Below are 27,551 nucleotides of genomic sequence, written 5' to 3'. Positions count from 1 at the left end.
TTTTGGACGGTTCACCAATTCATAACATACATACTGAAAAAATGGCTCCAAAACAGTTTAGCATCAAACACCATAGGAATAGGAATTAGGAAAGTTGTCTACACCAAAACACTACAAACATCAAAGATTTCCACGTAGTCGTCGAGAGGACATGCTACTTCCACTGCTTATAAACACTGCCAAAATTGTAGAATGGCCACACTATAGCATACTTCTTACCTTTTTCTCTTTGCTCCAGCCCCTGAACCGCGCGCACCTTTCTTTTCCACATTTCCGGTCCTACCACCACCTTTTCCTCTACTAGCCGGTGCCTTCTTAGCACTTGAATTCCCTGTCCCTTTCAACTCCATTTGTACTTCGATCCCTGGGAGAAACAACGCAAGATATCAAAAGAGATTAATTTGTAAGATATGTACAATTGATCAATCAAAAACAAAAAAGATTGAGGTAACATTAGCTACCTTTTGAATTCAAACTCTGAAGTTCAGCCTGCAGCTTCTCACCATCGGTAGTACCTTCTGGTGTCCCAAAAACAAAAGGTAAGGCATTAACATAATTACTTAAAGGAAACTACTTTTTTGGATAGTCACCCATAAGTGCAACAACTGGAACACCCTATTCCAGTAAAAGACTTTGTTTTACATTTCATACAAGTTTTGGGAAAGAGGAGTTTATACCTAGGGACTTCAAAAATGTAAGTTCAAGTTTATACCTTGAGAAAGAGGAGTGGGTTTTTTTCGAGACTTCTGATTTGAGAACTGAAGTTTAAGCCACGAAAAGGGTTTTTATTTTTTGTGTGTGTGTTATTTTTTTAGGGGGTGGGGGTGGAGGTTGTTAAGGTCTAGGAAACAATAGAAAGCCATGTGGGGCTTAGGAGATGGAAGGATTAGATTTATGACTTTCGATCTTGACTTCAGTAGGTTTGAAGGCATGCATAGTTCTATTTCTATCTCTATTAATATTTTCAGTGCATAAATGAGTTATTTTTCTTCTCCGAATCAGAAAGTAGAGAGACCTCTAGCAAAAATGTATCAGGTCAAATGGAGCTAAAAACAAGTATTAATTTTGCAAAGGACATAACAGAAGATGGGAAATTTAGTGAGTAAATACCAAACGAATCAACAAAAACATTCAACAAAAATTATTACCCAAGTCCTCTGTGTCTGAAGTGTTCTCATTTTCCGCCACCTCACCATTCTCCTCTCCTAATCCATCATCTGAGGGTTCTAGAATTGCAGCAATCCGCTTCTTTGGGGCTTTTTTCATTCCAGGAATAGTTATCAAGTCTGCAGCTCGTATTATTCGTGTTTTGCTTCCTTCATTGTATGCTTTTGTCAGTGCTGCTTTGACAGGTGGTGGAATGCCATTCATGGGATTTGGATACCCCTGAGCAGAGATTATTTGAAAACAAAAATGTATTTCAGAAACACAAGAAAATAAAAAGAAATTGCATATGTTATATGGAAAGGTACAGAAGAAGCGTTGCCTGGAATTTAGATAACTCCATAGCAGTGTCGAAATCCTCCTGGCTTATTGAGTATGTGTTCATAAACTCTAAAACCTGCTTAACAGCTTCATCCTGGTCCATATCAGAGGAAAATGGAAACACTTTACAAAAGTGATCCCTTGCATAAAATATAAGGCACAAAGGCCAACTGCAAGCCAGTGGCTGATCTGGAAATTTAAGAATGGAGGTCCAAAATTTTAATATTTTTTCTTAAAAATAATGGGTATGCACTTTTTTTTCTCCATTTTTCCTTAATATATTAAACTAAATTTCACATTTTTCCCAAAAAAATGGGGATGCACTTGGCCCCCTAGGAGGCTTAGTGCATCCGCCCTGCTGCAAGCACATCCAGATGTTCGTATACACCAACACATCACAATTAATGGAAGAGAAATTAAAATAACAGTAAAAAAAAAATAGAAACATGAGAACCAAAAGTACAAGTAGAACAAGATAAATTACATACATCACAATAAACAGATGAACAAACAAAATAAATAGAACCGGGAAACAAAGATGCGATTAATACAAGGAGAACAAGGAAAATAATTCTTCAAGCCCACGAATCAGGCATGATGCAGAAGCAAAAAAAGAAAAAAAGCAACAGAGAGCAAAATGTGAGGTGGCCCAAGGTTCCAATAAATAAAATTCACCACAGGGACACAGATCAATGTTGGAAGTATGTTTAACACAACCCCTTTCCCATTACACCCATCTCTAAAACAGCCAGATCCATCAAACAAGGAGACAATCATTTTTATAAAATAGGAAGAGAAATGTCCTTTAAAATACAGAGAGAAGAAACACCCCCCCCACCGAAAAAATTGCTTTTATATAATTCGGAAGGGCAAAGTAAAAATAACACTAGTAGTTCTTTGGAGATCCTTCTTTGGCGGACAAACTTTCTTCTAGTAAGGAGCCGAAAAGGAAAGTACATTGCTGGAGCCCTCCTCCAGTGGATTTTTTTAAGTTGAATGTGGATGGGGCTGTTAGTAGAGTTGGGATGAAGGCGGGAATTGGGGGCATTCTCAGAGATTGGAACCGGGTTACACTTATTTCTTTTTCAGAAAATATCGGTTCTACTTCTCCGATTACTGCAGAACTGAAAGCTATCAGTAAAGGCATTGACATATTTGTTTCTTCAGAGTGGGCTTCGAAGGGTAGGCTAATCATTGAGAGTGATTCCAAGTAAGCAGTGGACTGGATTAATGAACAGGCTTTGCCTCCTGTTTTTCCCAATATTTTTGTTAAGGAAATTGTGTCTATTGTTTCTGTTAAACAGTTTATTGTGCGGTGGACTCCTATGTGTTGTAATATTGAGGTGGATAAACTAGCAAAGGAGGGGATTGGGGGATGATGTATCTTGTTTTAGTTTGTTGGTCTGTTTTCCTGTTTAGGTGATAGAGAAGTGTGTTATGGTTTATGTATTTTCTAGGAGTTTATTTTGAGGTCTTATGTAATCAGTTTTTTATTAATGAATTGAGGTACTCTTTTCCTCCTACTGTTAGTACGTTCTTGCCTCACGGTAAAGGACTACTAAGTGAGAGGTTTTTAACGAGACCTCCCATTCCTATAAAAAATAACACTAGTAGTTCAATGTGTACTTAAAAACAGGGGCATGAAACAGAGTAGATGATACAGCCATTGGTCATGATACATCCTAGTCTTACATCTCTAGTTGCAGACGTAAAAAGATATAAATACATAAATCAATACAGATCACTCAGATATGATGGAATTTTATGGTAACCAGATAGGGTTTCACCACCAAACCACAACTTGCAATAGCACCTATGACCAACCTTGCATCACATGATGCTTTCGTAGTTACATGTAACATGCATACCAAATGAAAAAAAAAGGTAACTTTCAAACCTTAGGCATGTCTCGAAGTGGATTAGTCAATCTTTTCAGAAGCAATGTGAGATATTCTAGTCGAAGTGTTTCCCTGTATCATTTCCAGCACAAAAAATATTTAACATGGGATAAATAAATGAAAAAAAGGTAATCATCTCAAATGAAATAAAGATTGTGTTGAAACTAATAAAGCAACATAAGAGGTAGAACAATCTGTCCACTTCTTCAGATATCCTCCTATAGTGTTTTTCATTGAGTAATATGATTATTATTAGGACCATGGCTCTGACACAAGCATGTGAAAATCTATACGCAATCAATGTGCATTCACATAGATGACTGCAGACAAATACGAAACTAAATTCAAACAGAGTTCTTCAGTTCCCACTTTCCATCTCTCTGAACACTATAAGACAAGAAATCTCTAAAGCAAATGCCAATTAATCAATCTAGCCAGAATAGATATCAGAACAAAAGTTAAGATAGAAAAATGTTAATCAGCTTTTTGCTGTTATACCCTCGGTATCTCGGCAATTATGAAGGGGTTTTTTAATGAGACCTCCAATTCTTATTAAAAAAAAGATCTCAGAACAAAAGTTAAGATAGAATCAACTTTATTTCCTTCAATTGACAACCAGATTTTGCAAGACATTTGCAAAATGAGTACGTGAACCAGTTAGCTTTCGTCATAGCTGTTTAACGATCAAATTAGCAAATAAAACTGCTGACATTAAACATCTCACGATGCAAACAGTTTCATTGGGAAGTAGCCCTAGTCAGACTCCAATAATTGGCTCTCCTCTTCAGTTAATTTAGATATCAAAACTGGCTATGCAAATGCAACAAATGATGAGATGGGAAAAATAAATTATTAATGAAAAATTCAATCATGTAACTAGATCATCATTTATTAAAGATTCAGCCACGGATATCAACAGAGAATATGGATAATGTTAACTGAAGGAGATAAGAAAGTTCAAAGAAAAACAAATAAGAAAATTAGATTTAAAGAATCAGCTTGATTATTCACTCAAACTTAATCAGTATTTATACTATTTGAAAGAGTACACAAGAAGTAAATAATACTAGGTTAGCCATAATTTACAGTCCATAATATTTACACATTCTAACAAAATAAAATCTAAGTCATGCTACCATGCCTTGAATCATGAGTTTGCAGCAAACACAACCCAAAATTTTAAGAAAACTAGACAGAAAGACATAAAACATAACCATGAATTACCTTCCCGAACAAGATTCACGTGAAGCAAGAAAATGAACATGAAAATCCTCCAAAAGCCTATAATTTTTGCCCATAGTTGAATTCTTTCCTAACCACCCACCAAATCTATTGAAATTGCGTTCTCCCTGCAAATATGAAACCAGCCTTCTATATTAGGACAAATCTAACATTATACATGAGTATATCAGTTTATTGGGTCAAATAATTATTATTATTTTTAGTAAAATGTTAGTTTATTATTAGGTTCAATTTACTATTTATTTATGAGAATTATAAGGAGCAAAATTTTTTTTTGATAGAATAAGGCCTCATTAAAACCCCCCTTCATATCCTACATGTTACAAACATAACATGAAAGACATTGGAAGGAGGAAAAGAGCGCCTCTAACTTTTATTAATGAGAACAATAATACACCTCAACAACTAACAACTCCTTACAAAACAAATACCATAATTCTGTAAACATAACACACCCTAATACTCCCTTAATAAGAATAACCAAGGCATAACACCTTAAAGCATTACACAAACCTAAAAATCAACCTATACCAGCTTTAGCTAATTCATCCGCTTCCCAATTTGCTGCTCTCGAAATATGCCTCATGATAATACCCTTCCTCTCCACAATGGTAGCTATATCCCTTACCAAGGATTGAAACAAAGAAGTACTAAGGTTCGGATTATTAATCCACTTCAGAGCATTAGCAGAATCCGATTCCAAAATGAACCTCTGACTTGGAAAGTATTCAACTTCATCAATGAGAATCAACCCTCTATTAATCGCCAATAGCTCTGCGAGTAAAGGAGGACCTCCCCCTACCTTCTCTGAAAACGACCCAAGCACCGAACCACTGCCATCCCTAATCAAGCCACCTATTCCACCCTTATCCCAACCTTTGACCATTGCACCGTCTACGTAACTTTTAAAAACCCTTCCGGAGGAGGATTCCACCTAGAAGAAGGAAGAGACCTCTTTTTCAGATTGCCATGCTGATCCGCTAATTTTAAATCCCCCATCAAAGAATCAAAATGAATATGAACATCCTTAAAAGAAGTTTCAAACTAAGAAACAATTCTGAATCGTGTAATGAAGAACAACAACACATAATCTACCTTCCCATTCTGGAAAATCACCTCATTCCTACATTTCCAAACATACCACAACATTTTTTTTTTGATAGAAGATGAGGCCTCATAAAAAACCTCCTTTTTACCCTCCATGTTATGAAAGTAACATGAAGGGTAATGAAAGGAGGAAAAGAGCGCCTATAATTTTATTAAACAGAAGACAACATTGCTCTTGTAATAAATTTCCATATGTGAGATCTCGGAACTAGGTCCTCCCAAGCAATTAAAAAATCCATCAACTTACCAAGAATCACAAAGAAAACATTCCATAACTTTAAAAATTTAGCTCACAAATCCCATATCACATCACAATGCAGAAACAAATGTGAGACCGACTCATTGCACTTCTTGCACAATGGGCAGACAGTGTCTTCAACCCCCGTAACTCCTCTCTTCAGCAGTTCCTCTTTCACCGCAACTCTATGATGAGCAAGTTGCCAAACAAAAGATTCCACTCGTGGTGGAGCTACTCCTTTCCAAACATACCTTTCCCAATTACCTTGTAATTCATCATTACCCTCTCTATCAAAATAATTTTTCATGCATGATTTTGCAGTAAAATAACCCTCTCCATTTCCCAACCAAATCCAACAATCTTCCTCTAATAGAGACAATGAAGAGCTATTCAACAGAGATAATTTGTAGCCACTGCTCAACCTCCCAATCCACCAAATTCCTTCTTGTTTGAATATCCCAAACCCAACCCGAATCATTATACAATAAGAATTCTGCAACCTTACCCTCTTTGTTATTCGAAAGAGCAAATAACCTTGGAAACCTATCTTTCAAAGAAACCGAACCCAACCATACATCATGCCAAAACTGCATTGTTTCTCCATTTCCAGCTCTAACACAATTTTTTTCTAAAACAGTCCCCAAAAGCATCACTTGAAAAGTTCTTAACTCCTCTCCAAATCCAAGAAGTACGGTCTGTCCAAGTATTTTGGATCATCATTGAATTAGGATCCATATTGTAAACACAACACACAACTGATTTCCACCAAAAAATTCTCTGCAGTAAATTTCCACACTCATTCCCCCATAAGAGCCCTATTTAATAGCAACAGATTCGGAATCCCTAAACCGCCCAACTTCTTTGGCTTACACACCAATTCCCATTTGACCCAATGAATGTTCTTTTTTTCTGTTGACCCCCCCATAAAAACGATGCCATGATAGAGTTTAGTTTATTGAGTACAGTAATAGGGATCCAAAAGATAGCAAGGTAGTAAATTGGAAGAGAGCACAACACCGATTTGACCAAGACTGCCCTTTCAGCCAGAGATAAAGACTTGGCATTCCAACCAGCCAAACTATTATAAAATTTTTGTACAACCGGTTCCCACAGGGAAAAAGAGTTCTTGGCCCCCAACGGTAGGCCTAGGTACTCCGATGGAAAATCTCCCCTTACACAGCCTAATTTCGTGGCCCATGAAGCTAACTCCTCCCCCCCAACATTAATTCCAAAAATTCTGCTCTTAGTCAGATTCAACTTCAGACCCACTAGCAGTTCATAAATTAACAACACCCTTCTAATATTCGCCAAATCATGAATAGAAGCCTTGCTAAAGATTATTAAGTTGTCCGCAAATTGCAAATGAGATAACATGAAAGAACGATCATTAGAACCTAATTCAAAACCCGAAAACAACCCCTTATCCACTGCTTTCACCAACAATAAGTGTAGCAATTCCCCTCCCAAATTGAACAACAAAGGAGATAACGAGCAGCCCTGCCTTAAACCTCTATTAGTGTGAATTCTCTCCGTAGGAGTGCCATTTACCAAAACTGAAATGGAAGCTGTTGAAACACACTTGTACATCCAAGAACTCCATCTAGCTCCAAACCCCATTTTACTCATTATTTTCAGCAAGATCCTCCAATCAACCGAATCAAAGGCTTTTTTGAAATCCACCTTAAAAACAACTCCCTTCAAACCTTTTTTCCTCCAACAATCAGTGCCTTCATTTGCTATAAACAAGTTCTAGCCCCTCCGGATTGGTCCTCTTAGGAATAAGAGAGATGAAAGAATGGTTGGTTTCCATGTCCCATTCCTTTCCTGCATAAAATTCCTTAAAAAACAGCAGCAAAACTTCCTTCAAACTTGACCAGAACTTCTTAAAAAAGCCTAAATTCAGTCTGTCCGGGCCAGGAGCTTTATTGCTATCCGAATTAGCAATTACACCCCAAATTTCGTCTTCAGAAAAAGGCTTCTCAAGGGCCATACTCTGCTGATTCGAGAGTTTTAAAAAGTCCAAATCTAGCTCCTCAACTTCCAATGTATTTTCCTAGTTTAACAACCCCTTGAAAAAGTGCACCACCGAAGCTTTAATTAATTTTGGATCTGAAATGTCTTCATTATCTACTTTGATGGATTTGATACCATTTCTCCTTCCTCTACCTCTTGCACATTGGTGGAAAAATCTAGTGTTCTTATCCCCATCCAAACTCTACTTCAATCTTGACTTTTGAAGCCAAATCAATTCCTCTTTTTTATACAAGTCCCACAACTCTTTCTTTGCTTCCACTAAATTCGTCATCGACACCACGGGGAGACCTTGTTGCAAATTAAGTTCCATCTCCTAAATTTCTTTCTCCAGCCTACTTATTCTCCCGGGGATCTCTAGATAACCCTTCCCAGACCATTTCTTCATTGCTTCCTGCACTCCTTTTAGTACGCTAGAGATTGGTTGTCTATTCTCCACATTACAAAGCTTGTCCAGTTCTCCCTCCATCATCGTACAAAACCCCTCCTCTTCCATGACATAATTAAACATTTTGAACGATTTAGGGCCCCAATTCTAGCCCCTATTTTCCAGCAAGATGCTGTTATGATCTTTTTTTTATAAGAATTGAAGACCTCGTTAAAAACCCCCTTCGTAATTAATGGAGCTTGGAGAAAGCTCCTTAATCATTGGAAGGAGGAAAAGAGAGCCTTAAGATTTTATTCAACGACATAAAATACATAGGAAACAACCAGGACCACACCCCCATCAAACAATAAAAAACATACAGCGCTCAAAACCCAAAGCAAACCAAAACTACAGCAGAAACCTACTCAACCGACAAAGCAGTACCTTAGATCAGAGGGTGAGTCCTGATTCCCAAACTAGCAATACTATTACAAAGGATCAACCACAACAAAACCCATCGAAAAAGCACAAAACATTACAAGAAGCCTGTTACACTTAACTGATCCCCTGCTTAGCTAACCTGTCAGCCTCCAAATTACAGCTCCTAGGAATCCATCTAAGAACGACCCCCTTAGCAGTAATAAGAGCTTCAATATCCTCCACCAGATCACTGAAAAAGGAAGGGGCAAGTTGCAGCTTTAAAATCCAACCCACTGCACATTTGCAGTCGCTCTCAATAATAAGTCTTCCCTTCTTAGCCCAATTTGAAGAATAGAAAAAACCCAATCCTTCCTTAATAGCTTTCAGTTCAGTCAAAATAGGCAAACCAGGCCCCACTGCAGAAGAAAAAGAAGCTAAAGAGTCGCTGAAAGAGTCTCTCAAAACACCACCAATACCCCTTGCATCCCATCGCCAGTAAATGCTCCATCAACATTGAGTTTAAACATATCCGCTGGCGGAGGAGACCATCCAATAACCTTCTTAGGACCAGAAGTAATGAGAAAAGAATCTGCCCTCGTAGGATCCCCTACTAAAAGGTCTGTCTGAATCCGAACCGAAGGATTTTTAGCTAAGAACCATTTCGCCAATCTAAATCTAGTGATAAAATACAGAATGAACTGTCACATTTTCCATTTTCAAAAACAACCAGATTTCTTGCCTTTCAAATTGACCAGAAAATAACAGCCGGAATGAACCTCCAAATAATAGAATTATGCCTAAGATTGGACCATGAGCAGAGAATAGAGGAAGGATCTTGATGCAGAGCAGTAGAAATATCCCATAACCTTAGAAATTTACTCCACAATCCCGAAGCAACAGAACACGTTAAGAACAGGTGAGCTATAGTTTCATCCTGGGAATTACATAATGGACACAATACTTCCGTTAGAGGGATCCCTCTTTTCTTCAATTCCACTATAACTGCTAGTTTCTGATGGCAAATCTGCCATAAGAAGGTTTGAACTCTAGGCGGAGCCAAACCATCCCAAACCCACTTCTTCCACTCAAAACTCTCTTCAGATTATCATATAACGACAGTCTACAAGCTTTGACCGAGAACATGCCATCCCCCTTACCCGACCACCCCAGGAAATCATCGACAGAACATGACAGCTTAGTCTTGTCAATCAACAACATTAGACCTTTCTAGGAGTCTCTGTGTTATCATAGAGAACAATGATAAAAATCTTTGATCCACTAGGAATCGATCAAGCCTCTCATAAGTTGGGATTTCTCTACTGTTACACCATGTAAATCGGCCTCTAACCAAAGGCAAATCCAGTAAATTAGCTTTACTCACAAAATCTTTGAAAGAAAACATTGTAGCTAAATTCACTGCACCTCCAATCTTCTCATCCTGTGACATAACAACATTAAAGTCCCCTCCGAGACACATTGGACAGTCTATATTCTCTAAAAATGATAGCAGCTCCCCAAAGAACGCCTCCTTTTCTGAATCCACACATGGACCGTACACATTTATGAACCAACAAGAACCTAGTAACTCATCAATAACACCCTTAACTGCTACATATCTTCTATGAATAATTTTCTCTTGAACATGACAACTCTGTTTCATTCCATAAAGTAATCAGACCTCCAGCAGAACCTTCAGCTGCTGAAACTGCTGAAGCTGTCAGCAAATTACCTCCCATTTTCCTCACTATCGATGGAGTTAACACTTCCATTTTCGATTCCTGAATGAATAAAATTAATGGCTTTCTCTCGTTCACAACCCTCCTTACAGTTCTAGCCTTTATCCTCCTACCCAAACCTCTAACATTCCAAGATAGTAAATTCCAACTAGTCATCTATATTGAGTTATAACCTTGAATTCCATCACCCCTTAAACTCCCCCATGAGCTCCTCTATCCTTAACCAATGGAATTGCTTTGTTCATAAAAGCTTTTTTCCCCCTCTAAATGTAACCCCTAACAATTTACTTACGTTTCAACACTCCAAAGCCTCTGCCCCATCCACCTCCTCATTTCTATAAACATACTCCGAACTTGTACCTAAACAGCTCCTAGATCCCCTCGTCTTAGATCTTGAATAAACATGTTTGTATTTGCCTCTTCCCACTCTACTCCTAGATACAGACTTCCCCGAATTCCTTTGAGAAGACAAGGAAACAGACCCCACCTGCAAGGGAGTCTGACACTGTACTGCAATATTTTCTGCTGTATCAATACAACAATCCTTGCTTAATCTCTCCTCCTCTTGATCCAGCCCACTCCTCATATGTATTTCCGGGCCCCTATGAAGCCCAATTTCGCAGTCAACTTTTTCATGCTCGGTTGAAGCGCCTCCCTGACTTTTCCCATTCTCTCCCTTCATTAACTTCTTCTGACTTTTCCTGCTCTATGGAGACATCACCTACCTCTGTCACATCTTTGCACAAGTCAAACGTATTTTCCATACCTATGTTTAAATTCAAACCCCCCTTGGTATTTGTGTTTTTGCCTTGATGGGAACTTCTAACCCATTCCTCAACCCTATTCTGAGGATCTGACAACTCTTTTAATCCCACCTGCTCTTCATGCCAATTCTGTACTTCTTCCTTGCTCCAATCCGAAGAGCTATCCTCCCATGGTTCCTCTGCAACTTCTTCTATCTCCATGTCTGTTAACTCAGGAAAACAATCCTCAGCACCATCAACTTTAATTTTAATCATGAACTTTCTCCCATACGTATTGATGATGGTTTGTTCTGGAATGTCAAATGGACTCTCAACCCTTAGTAGCAACTGCGCCACTCTACAATCCACTCTATGAGCAGTTTGATCTTGAATTTTTACTAACTTGCCCCATTTGGATGCTAAGCTAGAAAAGAACGATACCAACCAACAATTTAATGGGATGCCCCCCTCCTCCTCCAACGGCTCCAATATTTCAAACCAGAACGTCAGAGCTTCCCATTGTTCTTCCATTGCAATTCTTCTCTCCTCAACCGACTGAAACACTACCAGACACGCATTCTTCGCACATCCCCACCTTATCACCTTAACTTTGAAGCCCTCATTCCGTAAGGCTTTCTGCACAAAGTCTACTTTGAAAATATCTTTGCAAATGCCAGTAAGTGAAGATTTCAACCATAATCTCTCTTCCACTGGGATAAAGACTTCCAAAGATTTCTTCTCCTCATTTGTATTCCTTTGATTGCTTACTTGATGACTCTCTGGAACTTTTTTCATCCCAACTATCGTGTCTCTATAAGTTCTTCCATCAAGGAACCTACTCATCCGTTCCATTTTCTCTTTCACTTGTGCTGGCGAAGTCCTTCTGCCTTCCAACTCTCCTGTTTCTACCCTTTTGGAGCCCTCCTCTCTTAGCCCCTCACCATTCTTCATCTCGGATAACTTATCATATTTAGCTACTGACACAGAAATTATCCTCCCGTCAACCCTGACATTATTCATCTTCTCCATCGCATTACACAGATCCTTCTTGCTTGCAAAATGGACGAACGCAAACGTACAATCCTTGTATTTCGGTCTATTGTTAATAAAGGGAATAAACACCCTAATAACTTTACCATGATAACTAAAATGTTCCCCTAATGTTCTTCTGCTCACTCTCCTACTAAGATTATCAACGAACGCAGACCAAGTACCCCCTCCATGGAACTCTCTATCTTTGCCATCAGTATATCTGCACTCTCTTTAGAAGCCTTTCTTTTGTAGGATTGCTTGATTAGTAAATCTAAGTGGTTTTTAGCCAAGTTCCACCAAGTTTCCATCTCGGTTGATTCGTTGATTGTTGATCCCTCTCTAGCAGATGGGCTCAACTGCTAAATGGTTCATAATAGGCCTTTGCAGAGATGGCTTCCTCCTCCTGTGGATTTCTTCAAGTTCAACGTTAATGGAGCTATTAGAAAAGATGGGTTGGCAGGTGGCATAGGGGGCATTCTTAGAGATTCAAATGGCTTCACTCTAACATCGTTTTCAGAAAGTGTCGGGCCTGGCCTTCCTCCATTAGCCGAATTGAAGGCAATTAGAAAAGGAACTGAAATTTTCTTTTCCTCAGTTTGGTCAACTAAGGGTAGATTGATACTGGAGTGTGATTGTAAAACAGCTGTGGAATGGATCCAGTCGCCTTCTTCAACTCCTGTGTACTTTAGTAATCTAGTCAAGGAAATCGTGACTTTTGCATTGTCTAGGGCGTTGATAGTGAAGTTTATACCTAGGGGTTGTAATTGGGAGGCTGATAACTTAGCTAAATAAGGGGTTGGGCGATTATTTGGATACATCCAGGATGTTTTCTGCGTATTTAGAGGATAGTCTTTTCTGATGTAATACAAAGGATTATTGTTGTTCTTATGTTATATCAATAAAATGAGGCACTCTTTTCCTCCTTCCGCTAGTTGCTCCTTTTCTTTATGAAAGGGACAATTATGAAGGGGGTTTTTAATGAGACCTACTTTTATAAAAAAATAAAAAGATGTCTTCATTGTTTTCACTAAAAATGTTTTGTACAAATGAAAAGGTTGAAAACAAGGGAATTTTAACTTAATGAACTGACCCAGGTTCAAATCCATGTAAACAGAAATATTATTTTTAAAAAAGTAATTTAAATATCAAATTTCTGATCCCGGATCGTATCCATATAAATGTAGGAATTTTCTATTTTATTTTTCATGTTTCCATTATGAGAAAATAAGTACAAAACATGTTCTCTTATTTTAATATTTAAAACAAACTTTTATTTCTATTTGCCAAATATGTTTTCCAATTTTCAAAAAATTATTTTTTAAGAATGAAAATAGAAAATGAAAACAGAAAATATTTTCAAAAACCAAACGGATCCTTAGGTTTTCTAATTGACTGTTAAGCATATGGTCTGATGTTAAGAGAATAAACACATGCACACTCGATCACTCAGAACATAGTGGCAGTGCCAAGAGTCATAATGACCATATTAAGGAATTAGACTCCTTTCAAAAAAATAAGATGATAAAATTGAACTCAGTGAAAACACAAGGGATTAACTCAGCATTTTAGCAAGCAGAATTAAGCTGTAGAATGGGTACTACGGAGTTGGAGACAAAATACACCCTATAATCATATCAATCATCAAAGGATAAAGAACGAGCTTGCCATGATCAGACTTCTTAAAAGGACGATGAAGGCTTCAATATTTTGGATTGAAAAATAGAATATAAAGGTTAAAGCACCTTCCAAATGGTACTTGTCAACCTTGTAGAAGACTGAAGTAAAAGGTTCGTTTTTACTTTTAATTTCTTTGTTTAAAAATAGAAAACTGGAAAAAATTATGCCAATGCATGAGAAGTCATAACTACAATCAAGAACCTTCAGGATAGAAACTTACCTGTTCAAGTGTCTCCCTTTGTCCATGTAGCAATGCAGCACTGATGAAAAGAAAAGAAAAGAAAAATATGAGACAACAAAATGAAAAAAATTTGAAAGATTAAGGCCTGAAAAATACAACATACGGAATGATGCACGACGAAAGGGTACTAGTTTGTGAGAGCTGCCACTGTCGATATCTTCGAATCTGCACATTGATTATATCACCATCACCAATAGACTCAGCAGCTCGGGTAATTAAGTTCATTCGTTTAATCCCACTGTCATCTTTACCAATCGAACTCGGCTTATAATTAATATAATTTTCCTGCATGTACAAAAATACCAAGTCATGCCAAAATCAACAATGAGCAACTCGATGTAAAACGCACAACAGATAAACTCTCCCACAACATATGCAAGTATCGAACAATTAAATAAGATGGTTTAGGAAAAACAAAAACATTGAAACACTTAAATCAAACAAGTATACTCAAAGGAAATACAAATGGGCTTGCAAAAATTAAAAATGTATAGTAGAGAAAAAAAGGGTAAGCAACTTTCAAGCTAAGAACATCTAGTCTTCAACTGTTGATCGAATTAGCAACAAAGCTCACATAATGCAAATGAAATCATACAAACCCAAACCTAAAAATTCTGCACAAGTTGGAAAGCACTATCAGAAGGGCAGGAACTAAAATCGGCATAAAGTCCTCCAGTAGAGGATACTACGCTATTGAGGCGGTGTTTATAGTTGGAGCAAAGGACACCGACTCAACCTAAAACAACAAAAAGGAAAATGAAAAGCAGCATTTCCAGTTTCCACACAAACTTCTGTACCTTTATTAGATTTACTAGCATCCTACAGATATAATTTATAGTTTTGAAAGCTCTAAAGAAGTACCGCAACATTAGAAATAATCTATCAATGGAGCTAAATCACACAGAAATGGGCCCATCATCCAAAAAAGGCACTAAAGTATTCTACATCTTTCATTGATTCAGAGAACCCCCAACATAATAGGTTCGAGGTTTCCAGGAAGATCTTTCATAAATGAATAATAGCAACAAACCTTGGGGAGATAAACTAGAAAAGGCATAACCTGAACAAGAAGTGGAACGAGATCAAGATCGCTCATGCTTAGATCAATTCTTTCGTCCATTCTCAACTTTCCACCATTATATCCAAACAGCCTAAATTACAACAGATTCAAATGGGAGACATGAGGAAGGAGGAAGAGGTTAGTAACTGGAAACATATTAATTATGCTTCAACAGAGTTAAAACCAAATTATCATTAAATCTGCAAGCATAATTGAACATTTCTAAATGCCCTGCTGATAGGGATTTCAATTCACAGCAAGAGACAGAGAAGTTTAATTGGATTGTATCAGAATTCTTGTCAATGATTGACTAGTAAAAACATAAAAATTCTAAAACTAGTCAACAAATAATGCTCGAGTCATTAACATACATCCTGATAGTCACATAGTTGTGAGGCAACAAAACTCTAAACTTCACATCCCCAAACCAATGAACCACAAGATGGATCATTAAGGAAATAATTTTTTGACATGTAAACTAGGCTTTGGGATGAAATCATTGAGTTATCAGGAATGACAAGGACAATAAATACTAGGAGAAAATAAACTAGGATACATTTGATCCATGATTCAGTAGCTCAGTAAAAAAAACGTCATTTCTCCAAATGATGAAACAATAAAAGAAAAAAAGAGGAGAAATAATTATTGGAAGAGCCTGAAGTTCATTTTAAATAGAAAATGACAGCAAGAGAAGCATATCTAGGAAACATCAATCAAACAGCAACACTCGGCGAAACATGTAAGCTCTTAATTCATACTTATCAACAGCTGTGAAGGGTGAAATGTCTTCATCTTTGGAACTGATAAGAAGGCGTTGCTTTATGTCATTATAATTAATAGCAGACATGGACAGACTCATGTACTGCAACTGATTTAGGGCCATGCGCATGTCTCCGTTCACTCTTTCTGCAAGTTCCTCCAGAGCAATCTGGAAAATTAAAAAAAAAATTATGTTTGGTAAGAGGGGAGGGGTAGAGTGCTGGAAGAAAAACAGAAAAGATCATAGGTGATGTAAAAAAAGGTATAATCAAAACAACAAGATCAGCATCTATACAACTAAAAATGACTGAAGAATATTACCAAAAAAGCTGTTCGGTTTCCAAACGTAAATCACCCAACTTAGAACATGCCAAAATCTTTAGATTGCAGTTTCTCTAAAACTTTATAGACAAATGATCTCACTACCGGGGGGGGAGAGAGAGAGAGCTCATGTTTATTGACCAAGAATCCAGTAAGTCCATTACTAAATCACAAGTCAATTATATTATAAACCATTTGGAACAGCAATAGTGCAATTGTGCGAAGTAATGCTCGGCAATGGAACAAGTATACACTCACAAGTGATTTTTACCTCATTAACTTGAAGACCTTCAGCGTTTGCAACTTGCATTAATCTCTTTGCCATCTGCCATGCATAAAGTTCAGAGTTAGAAATTGGAATGACAATATTCTCCTCAGAAGGGAGAACGAACCCCCAATCCCCCAAAAACTTCATATAACATCATTACATGTCACAAAGAATCAGAGTGAGACACAGGAATGATGAAGAACCCCACCCATAAAATTGCAGGGATAAACATGCAGACAACAAATTCAGACACACATTTAACTAGTCGGAGACTTTTATAAATTTATTTTTGTTTAACAGGTCACAGAGACTCAACAGAAAAATTGGCCTGAAATAATAGTTTATAAACAAAACCTGTTTATTAACAAACAATAATAAATAGAAAGGTCAAATAGAATTCCTATGCAGCATATGCTAATGCTCTCATAAGTCCATAGATACCAGGAGATAAGTTCTCCCCATTTGTTTGCAATGTTTCTGAAGGTGGAATGACTCCACACAAACGGTGGGATCCCTTTGCACGATAGCCATGCCCGACGACTGCTACACTGAAAATTTTCCGACCACACTTCTACTTTGTCAAAACAGTTTTTCAACGCCCCAATCTGATTATTAAGAGCATAATCCCTACTCTCTTCATCTTCAAAAATGATTAAAATTGCTAAACCACTTAAACTCATAATTTTCAGACCTAATATGCCTTCCTTGTGCATAAGAGCAACCAACTCTTTCAATTTGAAAAAAAATCTGCACCAACCTACCAAGCTATATCTGAGAGTTAAGAGCTTATCCTCGCCAACAACACCGAAAATGGGATCCTCTGAGTGAGAATCATCCTCCACTTTATTCTTGACCTCAGCTGGTTTTGGACCAGAAAACTTCTTTCTCCAGAATTCTTCACGAGGTTGAAATCTCGCCATGAAAACTCTAACTTTAATACCTTGAATCCAAGATCTATCAGCACAGTTGATAACCTTCCTCGCGTCCTCCAATCTGGTGAAGCGAACAAAACTAAACCTACTACCTCCCTTGCTTCTTTTTTTAGGGATGAAAGAATCAACCACCTCATCATATTTATCGAATAATAACCAAAGACCTTGGTGATGAAGACACTCTAGAATATTGAAAATGATCACTGTAACGCAATTTTTCCCAACAGATCTTCTCACCTGACTCGCCATCTAAGAGATATGAAAAGGGATAAAGAAAGAAATTTTTTGAATTAGTGAAGTCTGTTTTGTCGTCCTTGCCAATTTTCTTCCTCTCTATTTTCAAAATCCCTCTAAAGACTAACCAAAAGTTGAATTCTCTTATGGCTAAATTCCTTTGGGGGGACGATCCCTTGAAGAAGCGGATTCATTGGGTGAATTGGAAAATTGTGTGTCAACCGTATGAGGAGGGTGGTTTGGGTGTCCTGGATTTGTCGATGGCGAATAGAGTGCTTCTGGGGAAGTGGGTTTGGAAGTTTGCTAATGATAAACATTCTCAGTGGAAGAAGATGATATGTTGCAAGCACAATATTAGTAATTTGTCTCTTGCAATTAATAAGGCTGTTAACCCGCAAGATTCATGGATATGGAGGGGAATTGTGAATAATTATGAGAAAAATGACGATATTGGGAATTGTTTGAGGTCCAATTCCAAGATCCAAGTGGGGAATGGTAGATCAATCGAATTCTGGAATGACATTTGGACAAATAATTTCACCTTAAAAGAACAATTTCCTAGGATTTATGCTTTATCGATTAACAAAACGGGGAAAGTTGTGGACTTTGGCCGTTATGATAATAATTGTTGGAGTTGGAATATTTGTCTAAGGAGAAATTTATGCGATTGGGAATTGGATCAATGGATATCTCTAATGACTTTGATTGATAATATTGTTTTGATTGATACTGTTGATGATTTTCTAACTTGGTCAGGGAGTGGAGATGGTTTGTTCTCAGTTAAGGCCTGTAGATCAGCTCTTATTCGTAGCTCTGGAGGAAATTTTCAGTGGAAGAAATGGGTTTGGTCTGGATTAGCTCCCCCAAAAGTTGAAACATTTTTATGGCAATTATCTCATCAAAAATTAGCTGTTAGAGTGGAATTGAAGAAAAGAGGTGTTCCTTTGGAAGAGTTATTATGTCCTCTATGCCAAAAGGAGGAAGAAACAATTCCCCATTTATTTATGTTTTGTACTGTTGCTTGGGAGTTGTGGAACTTGTTCATCAATTTATGGGAGGTTAATACTATTCTACCCAAAGATCCCCCGTCTTTACTTAGTTCATGGTCTGTTTTGAAGGCTTCTTCTTCTATTTGGAATTTCATCCCGGGTGTTGTTATGTGGTCGATTTGGAAGGCTAGGAACTTAGTGGTGTTTGAAAAATGGAATTTTGAGAGATCTGCACTGTTCTTCATTTGCAGATTCAGGTTGGCCAAATGGTTTCTACCTAAATTTCCTAAAGCTAACATCCAGGTAGATTTATTAATAGGAGATCCAAGGCTTGCAGATGGTTTAGCAGTTAATTTGCACAAGAAGAAGAAGGATCTGTGCTGGTATCCACCTCCACCTAATTTTTATAAATTCAATGTGGATGGGGCTGTTAGAAGTGATGGTTTGCAGGGTGGAATTAGAGGTCTGTTGAGAGATTCGAATGGCTCTACCGTGATCTATTTCTCTAAGCCTATCGGACCTGGTCCTTCTATGTTTGCTGAGTTGAAAGCCATTAAAGAAGGAATTGATCTATTTCTACATTCGAATTGGGCGTTGAAGGGAAGACTTATTCTCGAAAGTGATTGTAAAACTGCAGTTGATTGGATTTTCAGGCCTTCTGAGGCTCCTTCGTTCTTCAGTTCTTTGGTTCGGGAAATTGGGGAGGTAATTTCTGGTAGGGATATTATGGTTAGGCTGATCCCTAAGGCTTGTAATTGGGAGGCAGACAAGTTAGCTAAGGAGGGGATAGGTTGAATGTCCTTAGTGTTAGTGGTTATGTTTGGTATTTTATTTCGGGTGTAAATTATAGTTGTATGTAATTCTGGTTTATTAATATATTGGGGTACTCTTTTCCTCCTTCCGCTAGTTGCCTCTTCTCAAGAGGCAACTATGAGGGAGGTTTTTAATGAAACCTCCTATTCCTATCAAAAAAAAAAAAGATTTTTTGAAAACGTCTAATTTTTAGAGAGAAGGTGGAGCTTCTCTCACTAACGCCTAATTTAGTATCATTGCAAGATCAAATCATTGTCTAACTATCTTCTTTGAAATAGAATGATTTTCATTCCATAAGCATACAACAGAAACACAATTAACGTCTCCCCAATCTATATGTCCTCTATCTTGGTTCCAGAGAAGAGGATAATTAGAGTCATGCTACTCTAAACTCGGAACAGTAGATATATCTCTAAACTAAGGCATGATACATTCTTCTTCAAACAATTCTTCATAAAGTAAGATTCTGAGCACTTCAAGATCCAAGATAAAATGCACACACATATATATATATATATATATATATTCAATCTTGAGTTTCAACAATTGCATAATTTTAAATCTGTTACACTACACAACTGACTTGGAAAAATGAAGAGATAATTTAGATTCGAAGCTGAATCTCTGATTCAGTATTCAGATGTGATTTTTTGTGTTGGCAGGCTCATAATAATGTTTCATCCATCATGGCCAAGACCAGTATGGCTGAAATCATTAAAGAAGTCAGTTCTGTCAGCAAGATAAAACATAGGATTGTACTAATTTCAGTAAAATTCAGTGTATATTGGTCCCACAGAACAAAAGATAGATAGACAGTAATTAAAAGAAACAGCTATAAAAACAATAACAACTATTACCTGCTGTTTTGTAGGTTTACGGTAACTGAGAAGCAAACAGTAGTTTACAAGACTCCTCAATTTCTGACTGTAGCGGTCATTACAGATGCAAATGATTGGGATTTTGGAAATCTTTATGCTAGCAATAAGATCAGCTATCCCACCTCTATCACCAGCAGACATGCCATCCACCTCATCCATAATCAGGACAGTCTTTGGATGTTTTAAACTGCAATTTCCATTAGAAGATTGAGTGAGAAATAATTGAAAAGGGTTTATAGATTTCCTATGCAGCACCGATGCACAAAAACAAACCGGTCCATATTAAAACCCAAAGCTGTATTGCTAACTAGTTCCTTTATGGAATTTGCATTGCTTCCACCAATTCCTTTAGAAATATTGGCATCGGCCTTTCCACGACTATCACTAGCATTTACCTATATGACACATACAGAATTAGACAGCAAGACAGACATATAAGCTTTCAGCCGTCTAATTAGAATGTATATTAATAATCAAGATTTCTTTTGGTAAAATGGAGTCCACCTCAATGGTCTGGAAACCCAGCATCTGACTGACCAACTTTGCTGATGTAGTTTTCCCAATTCCAGGTGTTCCACTTAAGAGAACAGCCTTTTTAGCACCAGGGTCGTTTTGCTTTTTGCCCTTTCCCTTGCTTCCAATACCAAGAAATTGCCTGTCCCATTGTGCCAGCCAATCATGGAGTTGTTTAACCTGCATCCATGACAGAGAGATCATAGTGATAACACTTCTACGATATGATAAGTTGCTCAATCTCGGGACTCTTGGACATAGATTTGTGTCCAACATGGATGCATTCAATACTTTCCAACTTTTTCTTCATATTTGTAAGTCAAAACCCCATATTAACAGCCACTTTGAAGCATCAGATATGTCTGCACAAGTAAGCAATATGGCTACTAGCCCTTTGAAGATAGAAATTATAACATAACAGTGTTGTTAAGGCGCTCACCTAGGAACCTAGGTGATGCAAAAAAAAAAAGATTTTGCCTTCCCAGGCGTGGCTATTTGATTGGGCACTAGCCTGTTCACACTTTATTGCACTTTGAGTTCATCACTAAGCAACAGAAAAGCCAGCTTGATGTAGCAGTGAATTTTGGCCAACTTTTTTTCCTCTTTTTTTTGTTGGGTTGGGGGGGGTTCTTTTTCTTCAAAACTCAAACCCACTGAATGGGCTTTTAGATTTCAAAACTCAAACTCTATCTATCTGCTTTCTTTCTTCTTTGAATAAAATTGTGGCAGTGGTGTTATTTCTTAAGCTTTCCTTTTTCATTTTAAAACTCAAATATCCACTACAGCCGGTTTTATCTTTTAGGTTTCTTCTTTTTTTTAAACCTCGAATACCATTGTCTCCTGATGTCCACTTTTAACTTTTACAAGAATGTTCATAGTTATACTTCGGAAAATCATATTAAAATTTCAAATATATTAGTTAATTTTTTATGAAAAAAAATTAATTAATATATGACAGAATGATTCAATTTTTAAGTAAATCAATTTATAGTTTTAAAATATTTAATTATTCACTTTTAACTTTCAATTAATATATGAAAAATTTTAAATTTCTTTTTTTATGAAAACTATAATTATACAAAATCAGCATAAAAACGACTTGGATATGACATAACATGGAAAAATATGAATATGTCGACACAAAATGAAAATATTTTGAATATATCATCAATATATGACTTTGTAAAAAATTTACATAAAATAAATTTTAATGAATATGAATATGACTTGGATATAACCTTTTAAATACAATTATAACACGATATAAATACAAGTATATATATATATATATATATATATATATAAACAATTTTTAATGAGAAAAACGATAAAAGAAAATATAAATATAAATAATGTGAGTTATTTACCAAATTATTCTCAGACATGAGCCCAAAGACATTGAGTAGTTGTCTAATAGAAAACTGCTTCAAATTATAAATTGACCAATCCCATTGTAATGAGAAAAAAGATAAAATAAAATATAAAATAAAAATAACATGAGTGATTCACCCAAATTATCCCAAGTATGAATTTAAATACATTAATTGCTTCAAATTATAAATTGACCAATCCCATTGTAATGAGAAAAAAGATAAAATAAAATATAAAATAAAAATAACATGAGTGATTCACCCAAATTATCCCAAGTATGAATTTAAATACATTAATTATTTGTCTAATATATTGAGACCTGTTTTTTCTTACTATGCAAATAAAATCTTTCCAAGTAAAGGCAAAATCACAGTTTAATTACATTGCTTAGGTGGCAAATAATTAAAACAAAGGGAGACAACTTTTAAAATATAGTATAGATTTTATTAATTATATATAAAAGTTTAAAACTCAAAATATCATAATTTTTATTTTATTTTATTAATTATAAACCTACTGGCTACTAGTTGTTTAAAATACCAATTTTTTATTAAATCATAAAAACTCAAAACTTCTACCTCCCTTAAAAGCTCAAGCCTGATGTATACTTTTTTAATTATTATTCAGTCTATTCTACTATTGGTTCTTTTAAATGCTTTACCTCTATATTTTTTTATTTTTTACCATAATATTTTTCAGTAATTATTCCGAACAATAATTTGAATTTACTTAATAGATCATATAAAATTCTATCTTAACTAGTTTTTTTATTTATTATTATGTATTACATAATTTTTCATAAACATTATATGTATATGACATATAATATATATGTGCCTTATTTTACTCGGGGGCCTTCCGTCTCGGGCTATATAGAGGACTTCAAGCATCCTTAACATTGAGGTAAAATAGTATAATAACAAAGAATGGAAGATAGACACCCATACCAGTGATTGGTTCCCAGTGATCTCATTTGGAACTTTTGGTCTATATTTTTCAGTCCATGGCAGAGAAGAACGCTGGAGCAGTTGCCCTCCTTTCTTGGCAGATGGGACACTTGCACTTGTACATTTGGTTAGTGCTGCTGATGAAAAGTTGCCAAAGCAAGAAGCAAAAAGTTAAGACAATGCATTTAAATAAAATTAAAGGCATTCAGAGTCCATCCATGCGAATGCAACTATATACACAATTCACTGAAAGATATACACAGGAAGACAATATTCAAAATCAAAAATATGAAGGGGGGTTTTAACGAGACCTCCTATTTTTTATCAAAAAAAAAGGAAGACAATATTCAGAAATAGTAGCATCAAACTGATATCAAGCACCAAACTCCATAATTAATGAAAAGACCACTCATGACCTGTAGAATGTATGCTAGACACCGTAAAATAGTATTTAACAGAGACAATTCATCAACCTGAATTATATTTTTTTTGATGGCAAAAATAAGTCTTTTAGCAAGTCCCATTTCTAGTGAGTCATACTCATACCACACCAAACACATATACTACTATATGTAGTTGACCACTCAAATAATGCACCAGATGACCAGAAGCAAGATGCATAGATTATAGGGCATACTTTTCACTTCTGCTTTCTGGGGACTCTTCTTAGGTAGAGGAGGGTGTCAGTGGCCGCAGATTTGTTTGACTGTCCTTTCAATGGAGCTTTCCATGATTTGAAGCACGGATCATGTCAAACAATCCATCCTCAGTAAGAAATTTAGTGCTACAATAAGAAATAGAAGCCAAGCATAAACATGAGTAGCATGACAATTATAACACACAAACTAATTTTCAAACGAGTCAGAAAACAAACCCAAACTCTTTGGCTTTAGAGGACTTTCGACCTCCAATATCTTCATCACACAAAAGATAATTCTGCAGATGAAAAATGTTAACCACCCTCAAATATTGTGACAGGAAATTAAGGTATTATCAGGTAGATGTGTGGAATAACCGTTTTCTTGCTGACAGATCCAGTAATGCGACCACCATGGCGTTTGATTAAGTCCTCTGCTTCTTGTCTTTCCAAACTGCAAGGTCGAGGTTCAATGATTATGGGGCCACGAAGAACCAATAACATCAAGGGAAATCATCCATAAGCATTTAATAAAAAAAGAACATACAATAATAATCACAAGAAGGAATAGGGGGAATTTTGAGATACTCGAACGGCACTAAGCTTATCTCCTTCTCTACTGCCGTGGGTCCTGGTCCGCCCTTGTTTGCGGAGTTGAAAGCAATCAAAGAGGGTATTGTTGTTTTTCTGTCTTCTCATTGGGCGGGGAAAGGTAGATTAGTGTTAGAGAGTGATTGTTCTACGGTTGTGGATTGGATCTTGAGGCCTATTTTGAACCCCTCTTTTTTCAGGTCTTTGGTCGGGGACATTGCTGCCCTAGTTTCTGCAAAGGACATTTTGGTTAGATAGGTCCCTAGGAGCTGCAATTGTGAGGCGGATAAGCTAGCTAAGGAGGGGATAGGTTGAACGCTTTGAGTGTCATCGTTGTTATGTTGTGTTTCTGTTAGGTTTTGTTAGTGTAAAGTGTATCTTATGTAATTCGGTTTATTAATAAAATTGAGGTACTCTTTTCCTCCTTCAGCTTGTTGCCTCTTTTTAAGAGGCAACGATGACGGAGGTTTTTAACGAGACCTCCTATTCCTATCAAAAAAATAATAATCACAAGAAATATCATGGTATTAATAACCTTCCTAGAAAACTGTGGCTTATTGGTCAATGCTGCTCAGAGATGTGTATGTGCATCAAGAATAGTTTTCCACAGAACAGAAATGGGTATAAATACTTACAAACCAATACCCGTAACAAATGCAATACCTGTCAAGTGTTCCACTAATTACAAAAGTTAGACCAGTTAAGCAATCATGAGCGCCTTCAGGGACTTCCTGACATTACAGAAATTCAGTGTTACCAAGACTTGTAGATCCCCTGTAATAATTAAATCAGAAATTTCTTTTATATCTTCACCTTCTCTCCTTTATGTGGAGGGTCTTTCCTTTGTCCAAAATTCATAAATCCACCTCGTCCACCACCTCTTCCTCTTCCACTAGCTGATCCTGTTGACGCACCCCTGCCACCACGACCCCCTCCACCCGACTTTATGGAAGACTCCAAATCTTTAACATCGTCTTCATCGCTTAGGTCAATATCACCAACTTTGCCTCTTCCGTTAGCTGGGCCTTTTGTGGAACTCCTGCCACCAAGACTCTTTCCACCTGACTTTACAGGAGACGCCAAATCTTTAACATCATCTTCATCACTTTCACCAATATCTACAGCTTTTTGGGCAACACTCTTGCCTGAACCACACTTCAGTTTCTTACTTGGAGTGACATCAACAGAGTTCTTAGATTTGGATAGAACAAAATCATCATCAACATCGTCTTTGCTTGGTTTCTTTGAAGGTGGGGCTTTTTCAATACTGTCACTTTGAACTTTTCTCTTGGCTGGAAGTTCATTTTCTTGTCCATCTTTCACCTTTTGCTTTTCTGCAGGAAAATACTTGCTAGTTCTCCTCCTGCCTGAATTTTCTTGGCCTCCAGGTACCTAGAATAATTGCAGAAGGGGGAAAATCATATTAACAAATAAATATTTAAGACCAAGTTCCACAGATATCTTCATGATTGCATAGGGGAAACAATAGGTATAGATCCATATCTGCTCCCTTATGTTTTCTTCATTGTCATCTTCCTCTGGAATACAAGAGTTAAATGCATGGGGCCAGCCCATTATGCATAGAATGAGTCACAGAAATTCTTCCCAAAATTATGAAACAGTCTAACTAAAATCTTTAGATGGCAATACATGAAATTAATTCAAATCAATCTCAACATTACAACCAAGTCTAAGAATAGTGAACTGTGAAAAAATCATGTTAACAAATAAATTTTTAAGACAAAGTTCCACAGACACCTTCATGATTGCATGGGGAAACAAATAGGTATAGATCCATATCTGCTCACTATTGCTTTCTACATTTTCATTTCCCTCTTGAAAACAAGATTAAACGCATGGAGCCAGCCCATTATGCGTAGAATGAGTCACGGAAATCCTTCCCAGAATTATGAAACAGCCTAAATAAAATCTTAAGATTGCAAGAAATTCATTCAAAACAATCTCAACATTAAACCAAGTCTAAGAATAGTGACCTATTATGAAATCTTATCCAGGAAGAAACAAAGATAGATGAGACACAAAAATATACTTACAGAATCTGCTTCCGTTTCTACTGCATTTGTCCGCTTTGAAGCACTAACAGTGCCTTTTCCTTTATCGTGTGCTTTCATAAACCATTTCCTGATATCAGACTGCAATTAACACTGAAGTAAGTCCATTGAACAAAAACAAATACAGAATCAACATAATTAAAAATTACATTTTGAGTATAAACCTCAATTCCCCTCGTCACTAAAAACTATTACATTTCATATATGAACCGTAATCCAACTTGACTGTTGGTTCTTGCATAATAACGAATAAAATGGGGGCAGCCCCCCAGTTTTACTTTATAACTAAAAGAACCGTTAAACCCTAACTATCCACAGTTTATATTTAAAAATGAAAGATTAAAAAAAAAGAGTCGGGAACTCACCATATCCTATGCTTAAACAAATCAAATTTCTTAGGGATTTCGCCTTCTCAAAACAATCTGCACGAGAAATTTCAACCAACATAAGATTGTCCAAAAAAATGTCTAGTCAAATTGAACTTTAACAACAGCAAATTAATCACTGGGTTTGCCAAAAAAAAGTAGCAGAGAAATTTACTATCAACTGTAGGGTTTCCTTGAAAACCAGAAAGTAAAATGAGTTGTTTTTTCTTTTCTTTTTTATTTTATTTTCTGCTTTCATTTTAGAGGGCCCGGAAAGCCTCATGATAAATGCATGGGTAAAATACATCTTAGGTCACTTACTTATTAATTATATTACCATATGATCCCATAACTATTAGTAATATTACAAAAAGGTCACTTCATTTTAAAAAGTTACAATCGAGTCAATTAAAATTTAAATGAAATAGATCTTGAAATATGGTATAATAATAGTTTTAGTCTCCAATATAGATTCTATCAATTTAATACTATTTTAAAATAATTCAATAAATTTAAAAATTATGTCAATTTAATTTTTATTCGTTATTCAAATTGCTTATTGTTCTCCCAAATAACTTGTTATT

General features: G+C 36.4%; 1 protein-coding gene across 1 annotated transcript; it reads right to left on the bottom strand.

Moving 5' to 3' along the window:
• On the bottom strand, positions 1–27,178 carry LOC120195781 (replication factor C subunit 1-like). Its single transcript, XM_039197703.1, is given in 24 exon segments — positions 1–364; positions 462–518; positions 1,149–1,386; positions 1,487–1,579; positions 3,383–3,455; positions 4,608–4,732; positions 14,197–14,236; positions 14,321–14,502; positions 15,278–15,368; positions 16,036–16,205; positions 16,629–16,682; positions 20,451–20,658; positions 20,745–20,866; positions 20,976–21,164; positions 23,303–23,454; positions 23,940–23,976; positions 23,978–24,086; positions 24,177–24,238; positions 24,318–24,393; positions 25,194–25,261; positions 25,344–25,922; positions 26,585–26,683; positions 26,968–27,024; positions 27,143–27,178. Coding segments are annotated over 23 exon segments (2,976 nt in total). The 5' UTR covers positions 26,971–27,024; positions 27,143–27,178; the 3' UTR covers positions 1–215.
• Positions 27,179–27,551: the final 373 nt, after the last annotated feature.

This window comes from Hibiscus syriacus, unplaced genomic scaffold (assembly GCF_006381635.1).
Source record: "Hibiscus syriacus cultivar Baekdansim isolate YM2019G1 unplaced genomic scaffold, ASM638163v2 tig00117021_pilon, whole genome shotgun sequence".
NCBI classification, from domain to species: Eukaryota; Viridiplantae; Streptophyta; class Magnoliopsida; order Malvales; family Malvaceae; genus Hibiscus; species Hibiscus syriacus.
This window is presented reverse-complemented; position numbering and strand designations above follow the sequence as displayed.